Source organism: Opisthocomus hoazin, chromosome 20, assembly GCF_030867145.1.
Source record: "Opisthocomus hoazin isolate bOpiHoa1 chromosome 20, bOpiHoa1.hap1, whole genome shotgun sequence".
NCBI classification, from domain to species: Eukaryota; Metazoa; Chordata; class Aves; order Opisthocomiformes; family Opisthocomidae; genus Opisthocomus; species Opisthocomus hoazin.
This window is the reverse complement of record NC_134433.1, coordinates 4,741,970-4,761,064: the sequence shown is the minus strand read 5'-3', so window position 1 is coordinate 4,761,064 and position 19,095 is coordinate 4,741,970. Positions and strand designations below refer to the sequence as shown.

Genomic DNA, 19,095 nt, shown 5'->3' with positions numbered 1-19,095 from the left:
GCGGGGACCTTGTCCTCCTGCCCGCCGTGGTGGGGATGCTTCTCCTCTGCGTGAGCGCTGGCCCGGCAGTGCCCACTACCAGCTCCCGGAGCGGTGAGTACAGAGTGGGTGGGGGCACTGACTGTGCACCCAGGTGCAGAGCAGGACAGCGTCTGCCTAGCTCTGCACCGGCTCTCAGGTCTGCTAAGGGCTGGGAAGGTCAGCGTGCACCCAGGGTGTGTGGACACCCCAACACAAGAATGCCTCACACACACCAACCCCTGTAAGGTGAGCAGCCTGACACCTGCCAGGCCACCCCCCGCTTGAAGGCTCCATGCTGAAATCAAGGGGTTTCTGCCCAAACACCATAACCTGGCAGGAGTGCTCTGCGGTGCTTGTGTCTTTTCACACTTTGGTTCTAGGAGAGACCCTCCCAGCCATTTTTTTTCTTTAGCTCTTGTTGGATTAGGGGTATTCCCGTCACCCCTGCAGGGAAGGGTTACATTCCCTACAAGACCTGTGTGCCCAAGAAAAATAGAATTTCATGGACTGAAACAGAATTACCCACAGCAAATTGTCTCTCATCAGACACAAAACAAGAAAAACAAATTAGACAACAAATTAATTTGGCAAGTAAGTCATGACAGATCAGTCCTGCTAACAGATAAACTGCAACAAGCTGGGAGACAAGATCCCTATGAGGTTGAGGTACAACTTAGCTTTCTTTTGCAATTGCATGACCCTCAGAGAAAACATAAATTTTCACAATGTATCTTCATCCAGTGGAGCATTTTGGACACTTCTGATCCTTGCAAGAGCTGCAGCTCTATATATCAAGTGGCCCTGTGTGAGGACCAGATATACCTGGAGGCCATCACTGGCACCTGGAGGACATTTTTTCCCCTCTTTTCTTGGCCACATGCATTAGAAGGCTCCAAATGAAATAGCAAGTCATGAGAAACAGATCCTAGGGCTCTTACCAGGGCTACTGTCCTACAGACCTTCGGTTGCTCTGTAGATGAGCCAGTGGAAAAGCCACACCACACTGTGGAGTAGACCACAGACAAAGGAGCCCTTCTTGTCCTGAGTCTTCACTCTGCTACAGGAGCTCCTTGCTGCCCTGACAGACTCATCTGATCCTTCCCTCTCCCACACCAACCTGTGTTTCTCACTGCTGCTGCCACAGGGTTCCCCGCAGACTGCAGCCATCTCCGCAAGAACAGCCCCAGCGGGGTGTATGTCATCCAGCCGGCGAAGTCCCCCCCACGTGTGGTGTGGTGTGACATGGACACCGAGGGCAAGGGCTGGACCGTTGTCCAGAGAAACTCTCATGACACTGAGCTCACGTGGAAGCAATCCTGGACCACCTACAAGTACGGCTTCGGGAACGTGCAGGGTGATCACTGGCTGGGCACCGAGTACCTGCACCTGCTGACGCAGCAGGGCACCTACAAGGTCCGCTTCGTCGTGCGGAATAAAGCCAATGTCACCCATTATGCTGAGTATGACATCTTCAGGGTGGAGAGCGAGGCCAGCGGGTACCCACTGAGGCTGGGCCGGTTTTCCGGTGATGGGGATGACTACCTGACCAGCTATCACCCCAAGAAGGGGGGCATCCATGACAACATGAAGTTCAGCACGACCGACAAGGACCAGGACCAGTACAGTGGGAACTGCGCCAACAGCTACGGGGGCTGGTGGTACGACAGGTGCCAGAACGTCCTGCTCAATGCCAAGAAATACATCCTGTGGCCAGGATTCTGCGATAATGGTGACTGCGCATCCTCCCTCATCCTGGTCAAACCCACAGACGTGTGCTGACCATGCCGCAGCGCCCAGCCTCCCGGGAGCTTGGGGCATTGCCACCGTCCCCAGCTCAGTGCCCCGTTCCCGTGCCTGCCAACAGCCCCGTGCCAGTCCCGGTGCACGTCCTGCGCTGCCCGCAGCTCCCACGCTGTCACCAGCCGAAGCACAGCGGCTCTGGGCTCAGGAGCAATGGCCTGGAGCCCCGGGCAGGCGGGCAGCTTTGACCGGTGCCGCGGTGCTGGCCGGCACTGGGACGCAGGCACTGGTTTGGGGCAGGTGTGCCCACCCCTGTCCTGGGGAGGGTGACACAGTGCAAGGCCCCTCCCCTGCGCAGCCGGTGTACCCCTGCTTTTCTCAGGCCCCGCTCCCTCCCCGGGCCCCGCACGCCCCACAGCTCTGCTACCCATGGTGGGAGAAATCAGCTGCAATAAAACCTGGAGCCAGAGTTCTGCCTCGTGTCTGCCTGCTGCCGCGACACCGCACACAAGTGGGGGGGATCACTCTATCCAGCCTCTGGGGTGGTGGACCTGGGGGAAAGTAGGTGTATTATGCAGGTCCTCTCCTGGGCAAGGAGACTCACCTGCCCAAGGGATGCCAGATCTCCCCGGGATGTGCAGAGCTCACCTCCCGCAGGGCTGGCATGTCAGCTGCTGAGTTCAAGGTGATCTGCTCAGGCAGTGCCAGGCCAGGTCAGCTGTGGAGCTGATTCTGCTCCCAGGATGAGCTGGTACAGACTGGTGTGGCATACAGGGGTTCTGTGTTGATTTTTCTTTTTTTTCTGAAATATTTCTATGTTCCATGCTGAAAGGCCTGACATTGATTCTCCCTGCTGCTGATTGTTCCTGGCAGCAGCCTGTAGCTCTCCTCCCTTTGCTACGGTTGTTGTCCACAGCTGAGTTGAGGTGTTGTACCTAATTCTGTCTCTAGTTTGGTTCTCAGGTCCCTGGATGCAATATTGCTTCCAGTGGCTTGTTCCAACCACTGTGCACTGAAGTGTGCCTGTAAGACCACGATTAGCCAACAGGGCCAGCAAAGCCTGGTATCTTGCAAAACCCTCACTCATAGTTTGCCCCTGTCCAGGGCTGGGTGGTTGGTCTATGCTGGGAAAGGGAAGAAACCACCGCGCTTTGGAATGTGGAGAGGGTGGTGGGCTCCCTGAGGTTGGGAGAGATGCGGGTAAGCCAATCCCATCATATTCTGCTGCAGGAGGGGAATGTGGCTCATTTGTGATGGAATGAAGTTTGAACTTTGGGCTTGAAAGAAGCCATGGTCCCTCTCCTGTGTCTTTGGAAGAAACGCTGAGCTTGAGGAAGGCTTATGGCTGTGAATCCTGAACAGCTTGGGACTCTCACGCGGAGAAATGTGACGGAGGTCCCAGGGCACCCTGCAGAGCCATGGCAGTGTCATGTTCAGTTGGGTGCCCTGGAGGCATCTGCGGGCCTGCAGCCCTGATGCGCGAGGAGGTAGATGCATGAGGAACTGCTGGTTGAGAAAGGCTTCCCAGTCTGAGATGACTGGAGAGTAGTATTTCTGGACTGAGAGATATGTCTGCTGGTTTAAAAGTCATTTGCACTCCAGCCTGGATGTACAACCTGACTGGAGTGGGGAGGCTCAACAGAAAAGGGCTTGGGGTTGCTGGTAAACAGCAGTCTGCCCAGGAGTCAGCAATGCACCCTTGCAGTGTTGAAGGCGAACTGCATCCTGGGCTGTATTAGCAACAGTGAAGCCAGCAAGGCATCACTCAGCACTGGGAGACCACATCACATGTACCACGTCCACTGCAGAACTGTCCAGTGCACAGAGATGTCACCACACCGGAGCAAGCCTACGTGGACCCAAGCTGATCCAGGCCTCTTGAAAATCTGTGTTCCCTGCCATGACCGGCTGCCTCAGCTCTAAAACCCGCCCCAGCATCACAGCCATGCTGCGTGGGCTTGCAGTGCTGTTGACCCTTTCTTCCCTGCCCACTCTTCCAGTTTCCTCACAAGGCCTGGGTCAGCATGCACAAGGTTAGCAAGGCAGGATGATGCTGGCCTGGCCTGCTGTCTCGGGTTAGCTCCAAGTCATGGCTGGTAGGGCTGCACTGAGCTGATGCTTCTCGCTTACCCCCACTGCTTGCTCTTGGCCATGGGGTAGTGCATTCCTTTTTGGAAAGACCCCCCCACCTTGAAACCCAACTCTCTTCTTTAACTGAAAGTTTTGAATTTTTGTCTTTAATTCCTCGGTTAAATATTATGAAAAATTTTCCATTGAAAGTCTTTTCCTACTGCACCAGAAGCCTCCGGTCTACTCCTCACAAGAAACTGGCAACAGTTGAGAGAAGTTCCCAAACAAATGAAGGACATCTGCGTGTGTCTGTGCAGGCTCTGGAAGCAATTTTATTCTGCAGGACGGATACAGGCTATGGCAGGGATATGGTGCATACATGGCCTGCCTGGGCTCAGAGTGGCTTAGATCAGGCTAGCTCGCGAGGACTGACCTTTTTTTGCTAAGCAAAAAGAGAATAAGACCTTGCTGGATCAGGAAGGTTTTACGTTTCTGAGCATTCCCAGAAGAACATGCTTGGAAACCACAGCATTTATAAAGACTTGTTCTAAAATAATGATCCCTTAAAATTCACCACAGGTGAAAGGCCAGAGACAAAGCAGTGTGCTTTTCTACTTTTCAAGTGAAAAATGAAAAGAAAACAGCTCTTGATATACAGGAACAATCCTATTCACCCCCAGACCCCAAGCCAAAAAAACAAGCCCCACCAGGGCACTGATCTGGCCGTGCACCCAGTGCAGACAGGAGGGGGAAAGACTGCTAATGGTGCGGAGCTGGTTTGATGAGGATGGCAGAAGCTTTGCAGTTGCCGCTGCACAGGCTGCCCCACGTTATGGCCCCCTTGACGTTCAGCCGTGCAGAGTAACACGCCGAGTACCACCACCCACCCCCATAGCGGGAGGCACAGTTCCCCCTGTAAGTGTCCTGATCCCGATCCTTTGTGGAGAACTTCATATTGTTGTGTACATTCCTGGGATTGTCTGAGTCCATGGCATCCTCCGCTGTCCCCGAGTACGTTCCCAGCAGCAGCCGGTAGCCCTGGGACTCATCTTCCACACTGAAGAAGCTGTAGTCTGCAAACTTGATGTTGTTTGCAGCATCCCAGATGACAAACCTGGCCTGGTAGACCTTCTGCTTGGAGATCTGATGGATGTACTCGGTGCCCAGCCAGTACTCGGTGTGCACGTTCCCAAAGCCGTTCTTGTAGGTGCTCCAGGACTCGGCCCAGGTGATCTCCGTGCTCTGCTGGTTCCTCTGGATGACCGTCCAGCCCCCGTCCGTCACGTTCATCTCGCAGTACACCACAATGGGGTGCAACCCTGCGGGCTGGATGACGTAGACACCGCTGGGGCTGCCATGGGGGACTTCGCTGCAGTCCTTGGGCCAGCCTGGGGCAGGGGAGAGGGTGATTTAATAAGACCCTGTGCAACACAACTGTGTTTCACCCCATGACAGGATAGAGGGACATCTGGCCAGAGTACCTGGGGAATAATCAGCTGTCTCAGCCCAGACAGGTCAATGTGCTTGGCTGGATGTGAGAGTGGATTGGCCTCAGCCCTCTGTTCCTCTTCGTTATGGGACACCTAACAGGAGGCAGGCCCAGTGAAAGGCCCCACACCCACTGGGCTATGCTGGCATCAGGCCAGAAGACCGATATGGACGCTAGTGGGCTCCTTTGGGTCTCCTGAAAAAGGGTTTGTGTCACTAAAACATGGTCATACTGAGGAAGAAGGTGAAGAGAACCTTGCCCCTGCCTGTGACTGATGGAACAGGAGAAAAAAGACCCCTTCTCGCACTCAGTTACCCCAACCAGTCTGCAGAGTGCACACACACACACAGAGCACTGCAGCCTGCATTGGGTGCACCTCCTCACAGCCACCACCCTCCATCTATCCCGGAGCAGGGCCAGGGCTAGGGACGGAGCAGGGCCCTTCCCACCCAGAGCTGGCTGTTCATGAGCACAAGCACGGGATCCCCGTGGCGCTGGCTGTGTGCTCTCCCCATGCCTGCAGCTCTCTTGCTGCAGGGCCTCACACCACAGCTAAGGTCGTCCTGCAGCATGGGCAGAGCTCCTCTCCCCAGCTGAGCATGGCCTGGGGTTGATGCCATGTCTCCTCAGCCCACCTGCCCGTACACACTGCGGAGGTGTTTTTGGATCTGAGGCATCATAGCACATCCTCTCCCAAGAGCTGTTTTACCAAGCCTCCACTGGCCCAGAGCAGGGGCTGGGGCTGTTCACCAGCCAGGGCTGACCCAGACCATGGAACTGTGCGCCCTGGTGAGAGCACTGTGATGCCCACGGGATGCTACATACTGGTTTTCTTCAGAGCACTCGCCGAAGTGTTCGAGGAAGATTTCTTGAAGATGTTTAGTGTTTGTATATGCATGGAGTGGCCTGGGACAGCCAAGATCAGCACACAAACAAGGAGTACAAGGCGCTGGGCTGCTAGAAAGGGAAAAGATGGAGAAAAGATGAAATGTGACCTTCCGTCCAGAGAGGCTGGAAACCCCATGACCCCACCACTGCACAGGGTAACACGACCGTGTGAGATGCAGAACTGCACCAAGTATGCTGGGCAGCATCAGACTGGTCTGTGCAAGCTGGAAAGCTTGCTAAAAGGCCTCAACTCATTTTCCCAAGGTGTAGACAACCTTGCCTTTTCCCCTTTACCAGCTCCTGAAAAGTCATGGACGAGATAGTTCTGGGTGGAGCAAAGAACCCAGCAACGCACTGAGCCAGGTTTCATTCCCGGCCCCTGAGGCAGGGCACGAGCTGCTGGCGTTCGTTGGGGTGGCAAGTGAGCGTGCCCTCGGAGGGCACCGATGCCACCACTCCGCATCGGCATGCAAGGACCAGCGCACGGAGCCTCTTGCTCCGTCTGGGCTGCCCGACCTCGCTCCCCCCATCGCTGCTGAGGAGCACCCACTCCCAGCCTGGTACTCACCCATGGCAGGGATGCCCTCCGGAGCGCAGAGCTGTGGAGCAGCAGCTCTCAGGGGCATTTGTAGGGCCCTCTGCGGTGGGCGGGGTGAGCAGGTCCGGCTTCCTTCCCAGGAGGAACGCAGGCTGGGTTTCCTTGCGCCCTTGGAAAGCACCAGCAGAGATGAAGGTGCCTGTTTTTCAAGGTGCACAGCTTCCTGAGCTGCAAAGAAAATAACCTCGTTGCCAGCAAGAGGCCTTGGAATGGTCTCTTCTGTGAGTGCTTAGCTCCTTGGATGGAATTTCCCCTGGGAACAGCACATTTGGGAACTTTGAAGAGTGCAGCTCAGTAAATAAACACTTGAACACCAGTCACCAACCAGTGTGGAGAGCAAACACTGGGGATGTCCCCGCCTCCCACCATTACATCAGGGTTCTGGGTCAACTGGTTCTTCTTTAATGTGCTCTTGGCAAGCCCAGCCTAGCTCCTGGTGGGGAAGTCAGAGCAGTCCCGTGACTCCCAGAGAGGCGGGCTGTTGTGGGACGTTATTTGGAGCGGCGGGTGCTTTCTGGACTGCATGGCAGCAGGCAGAGCGTTGTGGCAGAGGGGGAAGCAGGAGAGGTCTCTGTTCCCCAGTGGGCCACAGTCCTGATCTGCTGGGATGCGGCTGAACGAGACTGCAGAAAGACACTGGCTGAAGGGTTTCTGTGGACAATCTGAGACAGCTGTGGTCTCTGGGGCACTGGGTCTGCGAGACTGGTCACACAGCAGGGATGGCCACAGAGGAAAGCATGTGGCTGCCCAGGAACAGAGCAAAACTGGGAGGATGGAGGGCAGCAATGGGGACCTGACCATGTACAGAGGGGAACAGAGGGGTCTGAGCATGCATGGAGGGGAAAGCAGAAGGCTTGATCCTGTGTGCATAGAGAGGGAATGGAGGGGATCTGGGTGTGCATGGAGGGAAAATGAAGGGAATTGAGGGTGCACAACAGTACTGGAAGGGATCTGATGGCAGAAGCCATAGGAACTGAGCACCCACAGAAGGGACAGGTGGGATCTGAGTGTTGATGGAGGGCAGCAATGGGAATCTGAGGGCACTGGTTGCGGCAAAGTGGGATGTGAGCATGCACAGAGGGGAGAAGTCAGCACTAAACAGACACTGGAAGGAATAGAGGAGATCTGAGTATTCGAAGAGGGTAACAGAGGAGATCTGGGTGCATATGGAGGGAAATAAAGGACACTTTAGCGTACAAGGAGGGGAATGGAGGGGATCTGTTTGTGCAAGGAGGACAACAGAGCTGGTTCCAAAAGAGTATGGCGAGGGGAATGGAGAGCAGCTCATACGAATGGAGAGCATCTGAGAGTGCTTGGAACTGAACAGAATGAATCAGAGGGGATCTAGAAGCACCCAGAAGGGAACAAAGGGAATTTGAAAGCATGTAGAGGGGGCATGGCTTGGGTGTAACACACTCACAAAGGATAAGAGGGACTGGGAGGGTGCATGAAGGGGAGTGGAGGAGATCTGAGCGTGCATGGATGGGAACTGTGGGGTTCCAAGGCACAGGTAGGGAAGCGGAGAGGATCTACAAGCACTCAAAAGGGAAGGGGGGGGGTAACTGAGGGTCCACAGATGGGCACAGCAGGAGCCTGAGCATGAAAAGAGAAGAATGGCAGGGACTACAGTGGCACGTGGGGGAACAGAGAGTGCATGGAGGGGAATGGAGAGGATCTGAATGCACACAGAATTGAATGTGTGGTTTCGATGCGCCCTCTGATGCTCCCCAGGGTCTTTCATTTGCCCTCTGGTGCAAAGCAGAGACTTCCACTCAGTCCTCTCGTCCCCTAAGAATCGTTCCTTTTACCTTTTGGTGCACCCAAAAGAAGGTGCACCTTTGGAGGCCTCTGGTTTTCCTCCTGTAAACCTCAGATTCCTCCGTTTGCCTTCTGGTACCACCTAGAACCCCGCACTTTCTTTGCAGTGCACCCCAGTGTCCGACATTTGCCTTCCTTTTCATGCCAGAGCCCTCTGTATGCCCTCAGGTGCTTCCCAAGCCTTCTCATGCACCCCGTTTCCCCCTGAAAACCTTCACACCAGAGGCCCCAGCAGGGTCCTGGGCAGCAGGGACCTCTTTGTGTAGGATGTTCAGCAGAAAGTCCAGATAAGATTCTGTTCTGGAGATCGTGACAGTCCGTTGCTGGCTGGGGCCATGGACCCAGCACGTCTGCAGAGCTGGGGAAGGTCTGAGGTCAAGCCTGTAGGCCGAGTCAGCGGGTCCCATCAGGGGCAGAACCGGAGGAACAAGACTGGGTGCAGACATGGCTGCTGCACAGCTGCCATGATGCCAGTGGTAAAGGCGCAGCTTAAAAGCAGCTCTGTGGGGGAAAGAGGAGCAGGCCCTCACCTCTGTCTTTTTTCACAACAGCCCTTTTCAGTGAAGGAGTTGACTTTGGATGTGGCCAGCTAAACTCCTTAACTCACCGAACAACGTCCTGAGTTGGAGGGAAGGACTCAAGGGGCCTGGCGTCAGGCCGCCCTCACAAGCAGTAACACCGATCTCTGGAACAACCCACACAGAGCCCTGTCGTAGGGGAAGAAACCCATGGTGGCTCCTGGGGCCAGCTCTTGCCTCGGGATCCCTCTTTCCACAGGGAAGCTCAAGGATTGCTGGCTGAAGACAGGTTTGTGCTTCCACAACTGGAGGCAAAGAATAGAGTCTCTGGCTCTGGGTGCCACGGTTACTCTAAGGTCTCTTGGGTTATGGCCCCACCACATGTTCTTCTCCCGTCTGTAACAGCGACAGTGTTTGGGGTGCGTTGGGTAAGGGTCTGGGTGCTCCGGGCAAATTCAGGGGCCACAAACCTGGGGGAGGCCCTTGATTCAACTGGAGAATTGTTTTGGAGGGTGTGCTCATCCAAGAGGGTGAGGAGAGGGAGCAGTGTGATGTGGGACCTTAATAAGTGTGATCTGACCAGGCCCTCTTTGCTGCCGTTGAGGCAAGATGTTTTCTGGTATTGGGGAAACAAAGGATTTGCTGAGGTAGGTGGCAACGTGATGGTCTCTCTTGCCATCTCATTGGTATATGACGGCAATATGTGAAGGGACCCTCTTGAGATCACCTGGTCCCTTTTCAAGAAAGACTCCCTCCCTGGGCAACTTGTGCCAGTGTTTGGTAACCCGAACAGTGAAAAAGTGTTTTCTTGTGTTCAGATGGAACTGCCTGTACATCAATTTGTGCCCATTGCCTCTTGTCCTGGCACTGGGAACCACTGGAAAGAGCCTGGCTCCCAGTTCTTCATTCCATCCCTTCAGGTATTTTTACACATTGATAAGATCCCCCATTGAGCCTTCTCTTCTCCAGGCTGCACAGTCCCAGCTCTCTCAGCCTTTCCTCAAAGGAGAGATGCTCCAGTCTCTTAATCATCTTTGTGGCCCTTTGATGGACTCTGTCTAGCCTGTCCATGTCTTTCTCCTGCTGGGGAACCCAGAACTGGACTCCAAGTGTGGCCTCACCAGTGCTGAATACAGGGAAAGGATCACCTCCCTCGACCTGCTGGCAACACTCCTCCTAATGCAGCCCAGGATGCTGTTGGCATTCTTTTACCATGACCGTACATTGCTGGCTGATGGTGAGTTTCTGGCCCACCAGGATCTCCAAGTCCTTTTTTGCAGACCTACCTTGCAGCTGACTGGCCCCAGGATTGACTCCTGGAGTGCACCTCTGGTGATTGATGTCCGGCTGGACTTTGTGCCACTGATTGGCACTTCTGGGCCTGTCCATTCAACTGGTTTTCAGTCCACCTCCGTGTTCACTTATCTACCCCATCTCTTGCCAGTTTGTCTGTTAGGATGTTTTGGGAAACAGTGTCAAAACTTAGCAAAATTGAGGTTAAACAACATGCACTGATCTCCCCTCATCCATCATGCTAGTCCCTCATTGTAGAAGGTTATCACATTACTTAATTATGCTTTCTCCTTTGTAAATCCATGCTGACTGCTCCAGACCACCTTCTTGCCTTTCATGTGCCTGGACATGGTTTCCAGGACTTGCTGCTTCCTCACCTTCCCAGGGATCAAGGTGAGGCTGACCAGCCTGTGGTTCCCTGGGTCCTCCTTCTTGCTGTTGAGAACAGGAGTGACATTCACTTTCCTCCAGTCTTCAGACACATCTCCCAGTTGCCAGGATCAATCAAAGATTACTGAGAGTGGGCTTGCAATGGCATTGGCCAGCTCTCTCAGCACTCGCGGGTGCATCCTACCAGGGCCCAAGGACCTGTATGTCCAGCTTGCTGAAGTGTTCCCTAACCCAATTCTCTTCCACCCAGAGCACACTTTGCTTGCTTCAGACTTTCCCTCTGATCTCTTTGGCCCGGGATTACTGAAAGTTGGTTTTCCCAGTAAAGACAGAAGCGAAGAAGTCATTGAGTGCCTTGGCCTTTTCCATGTCCTGTATCACCAGGGCCCCTGATTCAGCAGCAGACCCACATTTTCCCTAGTATTCGTTTTCTTTATGTACTTGCAGAAATCTTTCTTGCTGCCCTCCACATCCCTCGTCAGACTTAACTCCAGGCCAGGCTTGTCTTTCCCAACCCCATCCCTGAATGGTTGGGCAGGATCTCTTTATTCCATCAGCTACCATACCCTGACTCCATCTCTTGAACACTTCCTTTATACATCTGAGTTCACTCAGGAATTCCTTGCTCATCCACACAAGTCCTCTGCAAATTTTGCTTGATTTCTTGCTTGTTTGCAGGACATGTGTAAGAAAAACAGATTGTAAACATATATAATAAAAACATGTCCCCTGCCTCCATCTACTTTTTAGCTTTTGGGGTGAGGAGTGTGGGCTGGTGGCCCCCACTTCCGTGGGTTCCTCTCCTTGTGTGGCCAAGGGGGGTGGTGCAGAGCATGGCATATCCCCTCTGTGATGCTGGTACACCCTCCGATGCACTGCCAGCCTCCTCTCCAAAGTGACAGCCAGGCCAGAGAGCTGCCGCAGTCTCTGGGGAGGATCCTCTCTGGCCATCTCGTCACTGAGACCCTCAGTCAGCCCCAACCTGCAGCGGGCTGAAAGGGCTCGTTCCCCTGGATCGGTCCCTTTGGACAGCCTCAGGAACTGGATTTTGTGCTCAGCAGCTGGTTGATGGCTTCTGTGCTAGATCTCCAGTGAGGCTGTCCAAGCTGCTGCTGTACAGCTGGGCCGCACCGCAGACTGCTCCAGAGCATGCAGCAAGTAGTCACGGTCCTGGAGGACAGGGTCACTGCATGCCGTGTAGCAAATGATCACGTTGCAAGCCCTCAACTGTGGGACCGCAGTGAACCAGGTCACTTTCTGCCCTTGGCTGCTCCATGTTGTGTTGAGCCCCTCCAGCGCTTGCCGTGGCCTGGGGCAGAGACAAGAAAAGAGAGGTCTGAGAGGAAGGGAGAGCCCATGCCCGTCGGCTGCGTCTTTCTGTCACCCTCCTTTGCCAGTTGCGTATGCTCGTGTCATCAGCACTCGGGACGGGAAGAGCTCCATCCCCTTCCCTTTCCTTCACACAGCCTGAGGGAAACCTGCGGCTGAAAGGAGTGTGGTTTCCAGCCTGCCACTGCCCCAGTCCACTTGTTCGCAGCAGAAGAAATAGGCAGCGATCACAAAACCACAGCATGTTCCTGATGAGAAATATTATAATTACTTGGACGAGAAACAGGAGCTGCAGCCTCTGGGATGAGCACACAGTGGCTCTGTCGCGTGGCCAGAGGAGAAGGTCCTTGATGGGGTCAGCACTGGCCTCTGCGGGATGGGGGAACCCAGGCTGGGACTTCAGCCCAGAGACTGCAGCTCAGACTGCTCAGCCGTAATCTCTTCTTCAAAGAATGGTATTGCATTCCTCCTCTACTCTTGGTCCGTTTTGTTACAATGTCTAAAATATCCGTAGTAGCAATTTATCCAAATTACCAAATTGAAGTCATTTGGGTTCTACGGTGGCATAAAAGTAAATGTGTAACAAAATTTGTGACAAAATGCTTTGAGGCAAACAGTCAGAGGAGAAAGTAACTTGACATTTGTCATGGTCATGACATACGAGGGCATTATTAGACACGAGTATCTTTAGTACACAGGTATCCAGAGAAAGCTTTCCCGCAGGTAGCAGCCTGGCCCTCCCGTAGTGTGAGCTGTCGAAATGCGGGGTCAGGAGTGCCAGAACTCGGCTGTGGACAGCTGATGTGCTGCGCAGCACCCAGTTCTTCTGTGTGCCAGCCCAAGACCCCCAGATCCCTGTCTCCAGCATAATCCAGATTTTTAGAACTCTGTGGCTTCTCGTGCCCTTTGCTCCTGCACGTGCACACACCTCATGTGCGCGGTGTGTGTACGCACAGCGATGCACAAGCAGAGCATGTGCAAAAGTCGCTTCCTTCACGCACACGTGCACACATATCCGCAGACGCACGGGTGACCTGTCTCCTGCTCGCAGGTGCCCTTCACGTGGGTGAGCGCCTGCTGGCACGCTATGCTCACCAGGAAGTCTACGCCCCCCCACCTTGTGACCACGTGTAATTCAGTAAAGCAGGAATACACCGTTACGATGAGTGTACAACATGATGAACCAGTCAGCATGCAATGAATAACTTCCTTGTTTTTGTAAGAGCAAAATATGACTCTGCCGAGCGGTGTGCCGGCTTTGTGGCATTATCACCCAGCACCCATATCTGCGCAAATACACGACAGAGACCATACCTCTGCTCTGGGCATGCAGTGGCTTGTCACGCAGCGGGTAAACAATCCCACTTTTGCACACGCCACCCCCAATGCAAGAGAAACTGTTGTCCCAGAAATTGGGATTAGTGCACCTGGTGTGCAGCACACCAATACACACAGAGCAGAGGTATTTTATTGCATTTTTACAAATATGGGTGTCTGTCCCAAGACAGCACCCCTCATTCACAGATCCACAGTTATTTATACACAAAACGTTAGCATGTTGAACTCCCCGAAACAGATGCATTGCTATTCTATTAAATGATTGGTTAAAGCCTCTTCTTCCAGCAGGTAAATTAGTACGCATGCTCAGTTTCTTCATCCTTTGAGTCTGCGGTATAATTGGGGTAGGTGGTCCGTGAGTTGGTGGTCGCGGAGCCCCCCGTTGCAATTACCTTTCCCCTAGTTACCTGTTTCTTTGGCAATATCAGCAGCTTGTCATAGCTCGTTAGCTATTCTTATGATTCATCACTCTCTGGTTCTACTGTGGACAGGTACATCCCTCTTATGAAACAATAACCCATTATTCAAAATCCTGTTTCTTAGTTTCTCTAAACCTAGTATAGCTAATTTTAAACTTTTAGCTACAATAAGTGTAGGGCTTTACAAAAATGCCCACAGCAGCAATAGTCTGATTAATTTCAATCATCACTCCACATTTTGCTTCTCCTTTTTTATTCCTTAGTATAACAAAGCCATTGCAGAAATTCTTGGTCCTCAGGGATGAATCCACATATCAGGCTCCCCCAGGGTGAATCCAGGCATCTGGACTCCCCCGGGGGACCCTGTTGTCCAGGTCTGTGGGATGTCCGGGGGTCACAGGTCTCCAGCATTTCCAGGTGGCCCTGGGAGGCAGAAGGAGGAATGGAGAAAGAGGATGAGCGGGGAGAAGACCTTATGTCCCTATCTGGGGGCATGGGGGAGGGGGGGGTCATGGGGCACCTGGGGGGTCCTGGGAGCAACTGATGGGTCTAAGGGTGAAAGTATGGGACCCTGGGGGCAAGTGGGGGCAACTGGGTCAACTGACTGTAACTGGGGCCCCCAAAGGGACAGTGGGGGTTCTGGGGAAAATGGGGTAAGCGGCAGGTTCTCCAGGGGCAAGCAGGGATTCTGGGGGAAGCAAGGCAGCCTGGCATGGTCCTGGGTGCAAGGGAGAGGTCCCGGAATGGCCAGAGGACACTGGGAACCCCAGGGGGTAACAGGGGGCCCTGTGAGTTAGGCGTTCTGGCAGTCTCTGGCCTCCCCTGGGCACCCGAGTCCCCTTGCATTTGTAGGGAGTCTTGAGGGACTGTGAGTCCAGGGGGTCCCATGCTGGTCTGCGGGGAGCCCAGAAGCATGGGGATGTGGAGGGTAAGGTTTTTCTGAGAGTAAGGGTTTTTACAAGGTCAGGAGGACTCACACTAACAGCAGCACGAGTGCCATGGAGCCAAGTGCCAGCCCCAGCGATGCCATGTGGTGCAGGGGGGTCCTGCCATAGGGCCAGCGCAGCACAGCCCTGAACTGAGCCTGGAGTCCCTGCTCTGCCTCCACGCTTCCCCCTGATACTGTGGAAACCCAGGCACCTCGGGTCATGGAGCACTGCCTCCCAGGGACCAAGCGTCCCTGCAGCAGCCACTCCAGCCGCAGACCTCCCTGCCCCAAGGGACCCAGCCATCCCCCCACATGCCCCACTGCCCCAGAGGAGCCCTGCTCCACTCCACTTGTCCACCACGGACCCGGGTGTCCTGGCACCCTGCTCCCACCCCCATGCACCTCCCTCCCATGGACCCCGGTGCCTGGGGACCCTCTCCACCCCACACCGTCCACTGCCCCCTGGCACGCAGGTGTCTGGGTGCACCGTTGAGATGAAGTACTTGCGGACCAAGGGCTCAGAAAGGCCCCCCAGGAGACAGCCGATGGTTCCTGGAGTGGGGTCCTGGAGGGTCAGGCTGAGAGGTCCCACCGCGCTTCCCTGCAGCTCCTCAAACAGTGCCAGGTCCTGTGTGCGCATCTGGGGCACAAGGGGACACGTCACTGCAGCCTGCTCCGCCAGGTACACGAAACAGCACTCAGGTGCACGCAAAGGCACCTGTGTCCTGCACGTGCTCGTCACGTCCCCTTCATGCTTCTCGTGCCCTTTGCTCCTGCACGTGCACACACCTCATGTGCCCGGTGTGTGTACGCACAGCAATGCGCAAGCAGAGCATGTGAAAAGTCGCTTCCTTCACACACACGTGCACACATATCCGCAGAGGCACGGGTGACCTGTCTCCTGCTCGCAGGTGCCCTTCACGTGGGTGAGCGCCTGCTGGCACGCTGTGCGTGCTCACACACGCACTGCTTACAGCACACATCTCTACTGTGTAAACAACACCTGTAGCCACCGATAGTCCTCACGCCAAGAGCACAACCGTGTGCAGGCAGGCCTTGCCCCTCATGCCCAGTCCTCTCATGAATATATATGTATGCCAGTGCACACGCATGTGCAACTCACATCCTTGGCAAACATCCAGGTAACGGGCAGGTCGGGGCAGGTGGCAAAGCGCACATCGCAATGCAGTGTGACGTCCTCATTGGCGCGGGCCCACATGTCCTGCGCTGGGAGCAAGCACAGGCATATGAGTTCGCCTCTGCCAGCGTGCCAGCAGAAAGGACCGCACTCCTGCGCGACTGCCCGCACCGATGAGCGCCCAGTGGGATGGGAAAACGTGAACTTTGGCATGTTCCTGCGCACTAACGGTGGGCTAAGCAGGCACAGACACGTGCAAGCAGTGAGGGTTGCACCCGAGGCCTGGAGGCACCCAGCTGCGGCGTGAGGCTCAGCACAGAGCACTGCTCGCACAGAGGCACAGAGACTAGGGCTGCTTGCTTGTCTTGCCACCTCAAATTTCAAACATAGCCTTGGAATGGGGCGTGACCTTGCTAGACTACATTCACAGCCCTGCTCCGAAAATGCGAACATCTGCAGATAGCTGGCAGCCAGAAAGGGCTATCCTGGAAAGCTGTTGCTCAGCCTCATCTGCCCATGGCACTGCTCGCTCAGAGGCACAGAGAGTGGGGCTGCTTGCTTGTCTTGCCACCTCAAACTTCAAGTATAACCTGGGAATTGGGGGTGTGCGTGCCAGACTACTTTCACAGCCCTGCTCCGAAAATGTGAACGTGTGCAGATAGCTGGCAGTCAGAAGGGGCTAGTCTGGGAAGCTGCTGGTCAGCCTCATCTGCCCATGACACTGCTCGCACAGAGGCACAGAGACTGGGGCTGCTTGCTTGTCTTGCCACCTCAAACTTCAAACGTATTGTAGGGGGTCAGTGCCAAGCACCTGCGACAGCCCTGCTCCGACAATGCGAACGTCTGCAGATAGCTGGCAGACAGAAGGGGCTATCCTGGAAAGGTGTTGCTCAGCCTCATCTGCCCATGGCACTGCTCGCACAGAGGCAGAGAGACTGGGGCTGCTTGCTTGTCTGGCCACCACAAAATTCAAACGTAAATTAGGGGGTCCGTGCCGGACCCCTCCGACAGCCCTAGTCCGACAATGCGAACGTCTGCAGATAGCTGGCAGCCGGAAGGGGCTATCCTGGAAAGCTGTTGCTCAGCCTCATCTGCCCATGGCACTGCTCGTACAGAGGCACAGAGACTGGGGCTGCTTGCTTGTCTTGCCACCTCAAATTTCAAACATACCCTTGGAATGGGGCGTGTCCCTGCCAGACTACATTCACAGCCCTGCTCCGAAAATGCGAACATCTGCAGATAGCTGGCAGCCAGAAGGGTCTATCCTGGAAAGCTGTTGCTGAGCCTCATCTGCCCATGGCACTGCTCGCACAGAGGCACAGAGACTTGGGCTGCTTGCTTGTCTTGCCACCTCAAACTTCAAACGTAGCTTAGGGGGTCCTTGCCGGACCCCTCCGACAGCCCTAGTCCGACAATGCAAACGTCTGCAGATAGCTGGCAGCCGGAAGGGGCTAGCCTGATAAGCTGTTGCTCAGCCTCATCTGCCCACGGCACTGCTCGCACAGAGGCAGAGAGACTGGGGCTGCTTGCTTGTGTTGCCACCTCAAACGACAAACGTAACTTAGGGGGTCCGAGCCGGGAGCCTCCGGCAGCCCTACTCCGAAAATGCGAATGTCTGCAGATAGCTGGCAGCCTGAAGGGGCTATCCTGGAAAGCTGTTGCTCAGCCTCATCTGCCCATGGCACTGCTCGCACAGAGGCACAGAGACTGGGGCTGCTTGCTTGTCTTGCCACCTCAAACTTCAAACGTAGCCTGGGAATGGGGGAGGTCTCTGCCAGGGTCGTGTCGCAGCCCTGCTTCGAAAATTTGAACGTCTGCAGATAGCTGGCAGCCAGAAGGGGCTATCCTGGAAAGGTGTTGCTCAGCCTCATCTGCCCATGGAACTGCTTGCACAGAGGCACAGAGACTAAGGCTGCTTGCTTGTCTTGCCACCTCAAATTTCAAACGTAGCCTTGGAATGGGGCGTGTCCCTGCCAGACTAATTTCACAGCCCTGCTCCGAAAATGCGAACATCTGCAGATAGCTGGCAGCCAGAAGGGGCTATCCTGGAAAGGTGTTGCTCAGCCTCATCTGCTCATGGCACTGCTCGCACAGAGGCACAGAGACTGGGGCTGCTTGCTTGTCTTGCCACCTCAAAATTCAAACGTACCCTGGGAATGGGGCATGTGCCTGCCAGAATCGTTTCTCAGCCCTTCTCCGAAAATGCGAACGTCTGCAGATAGCTGGCAGCCGGAAGGGGCTATCCTGGAAAGCTGTTGCTCAGCCTCATCTGCCCACGGCACATCTCGCACAGAGGCACAGAGACTGGGGCTGCTTGCTTGTCTTGCCACCTCAAACTTCAAACGTAGCTTATGGGGTCCGTGCCGGGCACCTCCAATGCCCTACTCCGACAATGCGAACGTCTGCAGATAACTGGCAGACAGAAGAGGCTAGCCTGGAAAGCTGTTGCTAAGTCTCATCTGCCCATGGCACTGCTCGCTCAGAGGCACAGAGAGTGGGGCTGCTTGCTTGTGTTGTCACCTCAAACTTCAAGTATAACCTGGGAATTGGGGGTGTGCGTGCCAGACTACTTTCACAGCCCTCCTCCGAAAATGCGAACGTCTGCAGATAGCTGGCAGCCGGAAGGGGCTATCCTTGAAAGCTGTTGCTCAGCCTCATCTGCCCACGGCACTGCTCGCACAGAGGCACAGAGACTGGGGCTGCTTGCTTGTCTTGCCACCTCAAACTTCAAACGTATCTTAGGGGGTCCGTACTGGGAGCCTCCATCAGCCCTGCTGCGAAACTGCGAACGTCTGCAGATAGCTGGCAGATAGAAGGGGCTAGCCTGGAAAGCTGTTGCTCAGCCTCATCTGCCCATGGCACTGCTCGCACAGAGGCACAGAGACTGGGGCTGCTTGCTTGTCTTGCCACCTCAAACTTGAAACGTAGCCTGGGAATGGGGGGGGTCTCTGCCAGGGTCGTTTCGCAGCCCTCCTCCGAAAACGTGAACATTTGCAAATAACTGGTAGCCAGAAGTGGCTATCCTGGAAAGCTGTTGCTCAGCCTCATCTGCCCATGGAACTGCTTGGACAGAGGCACAGAGACTGGGGCTGCTGGCTTGTCTTGCCACCTCCAACTT

At 54.9% G+C, this 19,095-nt stretch overlaps 2 protein-coding genes across 2 annotated transcripts; one reads left to right on the top strand and one right to left on the bottom strand.

The window, feature by feature from the left end:
* Positions 1-35: 35 nt before the first annotated feature.
* On the top strand, positions 36-1,800 carry LOC104331508 (fibrinogen-like protein 1-like protein). The gene is made up of 2 exons (XM_009936824.2): positions 36-93; positions 1,166-1,800. Exons 1-2 carry the CDS (start codon positions 36-38, stop codon positions 1,798-1,800), a joined length of 693 nt encoding a protein of 230 aa, XP_009935126.2.
* A 2,790-nt stretch (positions 1,801-4,590) lies between these two features.
* LOC104331498 (uncharacterized) lies at positions 4,591-8,286 on the bottom strand. The gene is made up of 7 exons (XM_075440504.1): positions 8,227-8,286; positions 7,748-7,962; positions 7,605-7,666; positions 7,238-7,429; positions 6,777-6,974; positions 6,146-6,277; positions 4,591-5,219 (listed from the first exon to the last, which is right to left on the bottom strand). The coding sequence occupies exons 1-7, from the start codon at positions 8,284-8,286 to the stop codon at positions 4,591-4,593; spliced, it is 1,488 nt and encodes a 495-aa protein (XP_075296619.1).
* Between the last annotated feature and the right edge of the window lie 10,809 nt (positions 8,287-19,095).